The sequence below is a fragment of the Nuphar pumila genome, chromosome 15, assembly GCF_984573655.1.
Source record: "Nuphar pumila chromosome 15, dmNupPumi1.hap1.1, whole genome shotgun sequence".
Classification (NCBI taxonomy): domain Eukaryota; kingdom Viridiplantae; phylum Streptophyta; class Magnoliopsida; order Nymphaeales; family Nymphaeaceae; genus Nuphar; species Nuphar pumila.
In genome coordinates, this window is record NC_143263.1 from 28,478,496 (window position 1) to 28,486,590 (window position 8,095).

The 8,095-nt window shown below is 41.0% G+C and overlaps 1 protein-coding gene across 1 annotated transcript; it reads left to right on the forward strand.

Moving 5' to 3' along the window:
• The first annotated feature begins 568 nt into the window (after window positions 1–568).
• Window positions 569–6,178, forward strand: LOC149814948 (wall-associated receptor kinase-like 14). Its single transcript, XM_089988820.1, has 4 exons — window positions 569–1,296; window positions 1,962–2,006; window positions 4,096–4,753; window positions 5,715–6,178. Exons 1-4 carry the CDS (start codon window positions 609–611, stop codon window positions 6,076–6,078), a joined length of 1,755 nt encoding a protein of 584 aa, XP_089844946.1. The 5' UTR covers window positions 569–608; the 3' UTR covers window positions 6,079–6,178.
• Window positions 6,179–8,095: the final 1,917 nt, after the last annotated feature.

Below are 8,095 nucleotides of genomic sequence, written 5' to 3' on the forward strand. Positions count from 1 at the left end.
GTATGCATCATGATTTTGAACCCAATATACCTTCATGGTCCTGCCTGACTAAAATTGTAAACTTAGATGCTGCTCTTGTACACACTTCTTCGTTTATCATAGTCTATATTTTTTTCCCTACGTACTTCAAGTTGGAAGCCCCACACCGGTTTACTGCTCAGGGAGAAACACTATTACAAAAACAGGACACAGAATTTTGTTCAATTTAATCAATATTTTTTTAATATTTAAATGTTTTATTGAAATATTATTAAAAGGTAATACAAACATGTGATTTGAAATATTATTAAATGTTTCAATAAAAATATTTAAATATAAAAAAATTTGATTAAAAATGAACAAAATATTAAAATAATGTCCGTATAAATCCCTGTCAACACATGTTTGCTGGTGGTCATCAGGTACACTTACCCGGCCTAAAATGACGTGTCCCTGTGACACAGCTTGTGAATCCTTCACGTTTTATAAAACCTGTTAGCCAAAGATGATATTTGTAGCATATTGTAGGGCCTGGTCTTCCAAAAAAAATCGAAAAAGTGAATAAAAGAGGTAATCATCTTCACTCAATAGTTTGAGAGAGAGAGAGAGTTCCCTCTCTCGAAGCAACGATGCTTCTGTGGGCTCTGAGCGTCCTCTCCCTCACGGCGATCTCGCCGGAGAACGCTACCACCACCACCTGCCGGAGGACGTGCGGCGAGAAGGAATTCCCCTTTCCCTTCGGTTTCTCGGTCGGGTGTCCCGTCGAGCTCGAGTGCCGACACGGCGGGAGCGCCGCCTTCAAGGGGTACCGGGTCCGGCGAGCCGCCACCGACTCGGTGCTCGTCGACGTGGTGGCGAGTTGCAACCGCTCCGTCTCGGAGCTCCGGGCCTTCCTCTTCCCCTCGCTCCTGACATGGCGCAACAATCTCGTATTGCGAGGCTGCCGCTCGCGCAACGGGACGTGCTGTATGGCGGACGGCGCCCTGGCGAAGAAGGTTGGGCTCGGGGGTGGGTGCGGTGCGGCCAATTTCACGTGCCTCGAGAGCGACTCGGAAGGGTTTGTCGAGTGGGCCGACGTCGACCGTGCCGGCTGCCAGTCCTTCGTGTCCGGTGTCGTAGTTGACCTGGCCGAGGAGGGTTCGGGTTTGACCCTCGAGTTCGGGGCGCTGGAGCTCAGATGGAAAGTCGGGAACTGCTCGTACTGCGCGCCCGTTGCGGTTTGCGTACCGTTGGGAGCCTCAGAACCCGGATTCCGGTGCAACTGCCCGGAGGGGTTCGCCGGTGACGGGTTTAAGGACGGCAGCGGCTGCCTGGAAGGTGAATTTACCGAACTCGCCCTGAGTTTCAAATTTAATGACGAGATTACCCTTTGATAGAATGGTTTGCTGAAGTGACGGAAAGCAACTCCTTTTTGTTCCCTTCCTAAAGACTTTTCTATTTCTCAAGTTGATTTTGTTTTTAAAAGGATAAACAGAGCTCGTTAAAATGTGCAAGCAACTAATTCACTTGTCTTATTTTTATTTTTATTTTTTTCTCTTTTTTTTTTTCGAAAGGCAAGCTGGGGTTAGGCGGACCCAATGTGGCAGAGGGATTCGATCCTGACACAGGACCCTGCTTACCACATGGGATACATCTTATTTCTTTTTTTCACAAAACATATTTTGATTGATTTTTTTTTTAGCTACCAATTTAAAGGCTTGTTCGCAATACCGCTATTTAGCCAGCCATATTTTGTCCACAAAAAATGCATGGCTCCCCAAAAGAGCCCATTTCTGTTTGAAAAACCCTATATGAAACTCAAGGTATTAAATTCCTATCCGATAAATTGCCGTTTAAAACTTCTTAACGATTCCAACTTCTCCCCCCGCTTACAATAAAAGGGGCCTTTGAAATCAATTGGATATGTAGCTCGATCACTTTGACGTTTTCAGTAGTTATGGTTATTTTGGTAAAATCCCAACAAAAGTATTTGTGATTCTCAGTGCCTAGAAGGACGTATTCGGTTGCTGCAGCTGTTTGGATTGGAGGTATGGCTACAAATTACTTGTTTGTCTATTTTTGTTCTGCAATCGTACGTATTAGGGGTGTCAACGGGTCGTGTTTGGTTCAGACCCTGTTGGAACCAGACCTGACCTGACCCCGTGTATGGTATCAGGTTTGGACCTGGGTCTAATCGGGCTTACCAATAAAAGAAATTTTACCAGACCCGATAAGAACTACATGAACCAGACCCGTGCCATACCCGGTAAAATAATATTTTTTAGCATTTTTACATTAAAGAATTGTGGGTCTTAATCGTAACTCCAGTCGGGCCTATGTCTGGTATAAAATTTCACAAACTATACCTGAATCCATGTATTAATTGAACCTTCAGGTCCGGACCCGAGTCTTAATCGAGTCTTCTTATTTATCACCATACCCACACCCTATAGGGTTTGGTACGGATCAGATCTGGGTAAATAACACCCCTAGTACGTATGGGTTAGTCAATAGTGGACCTCGTAACTTGAGTCTTGACCTTGGTAGGCTACACAGGGAGAGGTGGGATCCACCATGCTTGGACACTGCACAAGGAAGTCTTCCAAGACTTTCATGGCATTAGGTTAGGTATCTTTGTTGCGATTCCCTTTTCCCACCATGGGCTGGATGTAGGGGTGCAAACGGTTTGGAATTGGGCTGGATTCTACTAGATTTGTATATGGATTTAAATTAGATCCCATGAGGTTTAGGTTGAACCCAATCCAAAATACAAGTGATATCATTGGATAAAAAAAAACTAGAAGAAAAACAAGCCATTAATACATGTAAAAAAATACAACAGATCAGATTTTGATTCGGATCAATTCTAGATCCAAATTAAAATACTGCTCCAAATCTGAAAGTAATTTGATTGAACAGATCTGAGTCCGACCCCAATGCACATTCGGAGTTTACTTAAAGAATCCAAATCCAGAAATAACATTCAGACATGGAACGGATATATGATCATATCTGATCCATTTCCAGCCCTTCTTAGTGTCACAGATCTTGGTACTTGGAAAAATCTTGGGATACTTTTAAAGATTTTTTCAAGAAAATCTTGGGGTAGTTGTACATAAAGATCACATTGGCAGGTATATTAATTAGGGTTGGAGCATGAAAGTTTTGGGGAAAAAATATTTATAAACTTCCAAAAAAAAATGCAAAGTTTTTAAATTTACTTTTTTACCTAAAAATCCCAATACCAAGATTTGTGACTTTTTTTCTATTATTACTAGAAGAAACCGCGAATGAGATGGAAGACTTGTTTGGTGCCATTTTCATAAGAATACCTCTTTCTTATCAAAAGGAGGTGAGAAAAGCATATCCATGTAGTAGAGCCCACATAATAAATGCAAAAAAAGTATATGTAGTAGAGCCCACATAATAAATGCAATAAAGTATTTCTTATGGAAATTAGTTCACAATTCCCCCAATAATGGAAGAGAGGATGTACCTTTCCTCTTGGACATCCCTTTCAAGGGAAAGTGGCTGTCCTACACGTGGTGTCGCACGGGCACTGGTAGTTGCATGATCAAAAGTGCGAGTCAGTATCGAACGGAACAGATAAGCCCAGCCAAGATTGACTGGGTTAACTTTGTTAAGGCTTGACCCAGTTGCTGACCAGCAAGATTCAAACTTGAGGCATCTTCAACTGGGCCTACAAAATCACATGTATAAACAGTTGAATCTGGTGCAAAATCATAAAACCAAATCCAACCTTATTAACTAATCAGATCTCATTCTCTATGCCGAATCTGACTAAATGGATTCAGGTTGGACCGGTATCCAACCCGAACCCCTACTGTTTGCATCCCTATCATTGATGCTAAGTAGTGATTGTTAGGTGTTGAAAAGTCCATTTCATTATGGTAGCAATGTTGACATTTAGAAAAATGATCTCATGATTCCACTAACCACAAGCTCCCACGTGTGAACACATGACTGCCTGTCAAACTTATTTGGTAGGCGAAGCAAGCCATATTTTCACAAGAGGCAGCATGGCAACACTGGGCTTGATTTTTAGATGTTGTTATGCGTTATCTATCCCAGCTACTCTTTATGAACAAGGCAGCTCACGGGATGTTTCATACACAGGGTTGCTAGTAGGAATGGCAGCACCAATTGTGACAACCCTTCTCTGCTGCTTCTTCAAATCTAGAAGATGCAATTTCTTGGAAGCACCAAACATGATCACTCCAATTCCAGGAAGTTTATTCGTCTACTCTTATGGCCAACTCTCCAAAGCCACCAATAGATTCTCCGATGGCAGTCGTCTCGGCTCCGGTGCTTACGGCACAGTTTATGCCGGAAAATTCAACGACCAAGGACTTGTTGCAGTAAAGGTACTTAGGTGCACTGGATCTGAGGGCCACAAGCATGCCATTGATGAGATTAAGCTCTTGTCATCTGTTAGTCATCCCAACCTAGTGCAACTATTGGGGTACTGTATACAAGATGATGTGCAAATACTGGTATATGAGTACATGCACAATGGCTCTTTGTATGAGCATTTGCATAGAAGAAGGGGAATGATACTCACATGGTGGAAGAGGTTGTGTACAGCATGTGAAGTAGCGCGCGCAGTAGCGTATTTGCATGCAGAGATCAAGCCTCCAATCTATCACAGGGACATCAAGTCTTCAAATATCCTACTCGACGAGAAATTGAATCCGAAGTTGGCGGATTTTGGAGCATCAAGGATGGTATTGTCCGAGTCTGCGTGTGTTTCTACAGTCCCTCGGGGTACACCTGGGTACGCATTTTCCTACTCATGCATTTTATACGAAGTCATATAGTCTTCACTCCACATCTCACTTGAGAAATGTGCATCTCACTACAAGAGGTGCCCCACACACATCTTCTCCAATAAGGTGCGGTGGAGATTGAATATATAACCAAAGAATCGTAATATACAATGATCTGTCTTTGTCTTAAATCTTATGAAGCAAGTTGTTTTTTATTAAATCTGACCACTATAGATGGATTCGACATTGTCGATTGAATAAGAATCGACCCCTTAATCATATTTTTTTGACGAAAAAATATAATTTTTTAAATCATAAAATTTTGTGTTTTGTCAACCATTCATTTTTTTAATCACCAAAAAATCCTACTAAAGGAAAATAAAAAAACTAATGAATTTGTATATGGGAAGAGATTTAGGTTGAAATATGTCAAGATATAAATATATAGAGAGAGAGATATGGAGGTGTTTCACCATTCTTTTTATTTTTTATTTATTTATTAATGCTGCTCCGTACCTATTGCTGGTGTGTACTCGAACTTGCCCAAAAATAACAAGTTGTTGGATTCGGTTTTGCCAGGACAAGAAAATGAAATTTGAAATTTGAAATCCAGATCCTTATAATTTCAGAAGCTTACTTTTTTCTAAAAACACATACAAAACACTCGGTTCGAGTTGGATATCTGGCAAAAAAATGTGGATCAGGTTGGATATATGGCAAAAATCATAACCCAAACCTGACCCACTTATTACTCGGGTCGGGTTGGGGTTGACCCAAATAATATTCGGGTCAGCATTTTTATGCCCATCAGATTGGGAACCCGATACGAAACTAACCCATTGACAGCCCTACGACTCTGTCCATTTGCCTCATTGAGCATTAAACTTAATTAGTCACAGATCCACCATTTAGTGGCAAAAAATTTGTAATATTTTATACTTAACTACAAAATTTAACAATTATTTTCAGGTATATGGATCCGGAGTACAACCAGCAGTTCCATTTCTCGGATAAGAGTGATGTTTACAGCTTTGGTGTTGTAATGGTGGAGATGATTACAGCCATGAAGGTTGTGGACTTCTCTAGGAGTGACAATGAGATCAGTCTGGCTACTCTTGCAGTGACAAAAATAGGGAGTGGGAGTTTGGATGAGATTATTGATCCATTTCTTGAAGCACATAAGGATCAGCATACAAGATTCAGCATAGACCAGATTGGGGAGCTTGCCTTTAGATGCCTTTCTTTCCAAGGGGAGATGAGACCTTCAATGACAGAGGTTTCCTCCGAATTAGAGAGGATCAAAATTGCCTATAAGGAACATTCAGGCAATTAGATCTTGCAACTATATGTTATATATGTGTAAATATGACCTCCATTCTATGAGAGACTGTAAGTTACATTTCCTATATTGAAGTCACTAAATTGTCAAGAAATTGGTGTCTAGGGCTGGAAACGAGAGTAGCTGCTCATAGCTTGTAAAGAGTCGGTGCGAAATGTTGGAATTGTCTCAAAATTATGCATCTACCAAGCTTATATCATGACTGACTTGACCAAGCCACCTAGCTAGGCTAAGTTTATGGTCATGCTTGATTGGACTTTGACTTTCTAAAGTAGATAATAGAGGTATTGGTTAGTGACAGTTAAACTCTTAAATGAGTTAGTCGTTATCTGACCATTGACACTTAATTGAGATGGTCGTTAGCAACTATCTATTAGGATATGACTGTTACATATTTATTTGTGATTGTTGAACTTTTATTTGTAACCTTAAGATATTTATTCACCTAAGCTTATATATACCTAAAATCTTTCATGATTTGTATTTATCTCTCATTCTCTTATATCTCATCCCTCATCTTTCCTAACCAAAGCTACTCAAAGGTAATCATGCCGTGGTAGGAGGCCTCCAAAGTGCAGATTGGGAGTCATGTTTAACACGAGAAGGTGTAACTTGATTGTGTCTTAGAAGACAAGTTTCACTCACCCTAATTTATTGAGGATTCAATCCTAGAGGGACAAGTGTTGCTTTAAAGAGAGCGCTCATATGCACGTCTCTAAGCATTTCTCTATTTCTTATTTGTTTGAGTATACATTTTAGCTAATTTTTTTCAATAATTTTAAAACAATAGTTTCTTCATACGAAAATATATGCATAATCTCTATAGAAGCAACACCACAAACCTCTCTTAGATAGGGATGTTCGTAGAGAACCCATGGTTTTGCTCCTTGTGAATGGTCTGACTACCAACAGTGCATTCAAACCCAAGAAGGCAGAGTTTGATCCTAACTCAAAATTTATATGAATATGACAATGAGGAGGCCGATCAAGACCACTTGATCCCACACAACCCTGCCCTGGTGCAGCTCACCGACAAGCACATGCTCAACCATAAGCCTCCATTGGCTCAGCTCATGCACCACAGCTTCATCATGCCCGTGTCGCCCCATGACAAACATTGACTGTTCATGCTCAAGCTTGTTAAGCCAAACATGAGCAAAGCCACCAGCAACTCTTCTCGTTTCCTAGCCCTAACTTGGACACAATCATCATTTTCAAAGAAAGACCATTGATCCACAAATTCAAAGAGGAGTCAAGGGACACATACATCATTTGCAACAAAGCAAGGATAGGTCACGGCAGATCCCTTCCTTCCACCTATCTCTCACTCCTTGTGTGTGAAGAGAGTCGCACGTGGTCCTCTAGGGAGAGAGAGTGTATGTGTGGAAAGTAAAGGAGGAAGGGTGGTGATGGGGGAAAGGGTTGATGCCGAACTCCATACGGGGCGTGATTGCCAAAGATGATGATCTAAAGTCGATGATTCAAGTGCTAGACATCGTCAAGATGGTGGCCACTGGATTTAAAGGGTCACCCTTTCTGATGGTGCCCATTCCCACCACATCGTCAACTCAATGACCTCTCCAAAGGCGACACTCTTCATAATGCCTCCTCATCTTTTTTGGTGAAAGACTGTCACCACTTCAAGCTGGGACTCAATTTCCTTTTTTTTTTTCAAATCAAAACACACTTTTGGTAGGAGATATCTTCACAAAGACAAAATTTCTCATGTCAAAAGTGAGTTCTCTATGTCATTGATTCACATAGTTCTTCTATCAACTATGACTCGTAAGCAGCCTATTATGTATCATTTGTTAGTGTTGTAGTACAGTGGGTGTATCCACAGTTCGCTCACCAAATTTATTCCAATACACAGGCGATCAACAAGATCTTTTGTATAGAGCCTTATAAGGAGTCATCCCAATGTTGATGTGGTAACTGCTATTATAAAAAAAATCTACAAGTACCACATGCATGTCTCAATCGCTCTTGCAATTCAAAACATAGGCTTGTA

Bases quoted from the DNA above. Each gene is read 5' to 3' on its own strand.
- LOC149814948 (XM_089988820.1), top strand. From the start codon at position 609: ATGCTTCTGTGGGCTCTGAGCGTCCTCTCCCTCACGGCGATCTCGCCG. The intron at 1,297-1,961 runs GTGAATTTACCG...TGTGATTCTCAG, and splicing joins CGGCAGCGGCTGCCTGGAAG to TGCCTAGAAGGACGTATTCG. The intron at 4,754-5,714 runs GTACGCATTTTC...AATTATTTTCAG, and splicing joins GTCCCTCGGGGTACACCTGG to GTATATGGATCCGGAGTACA.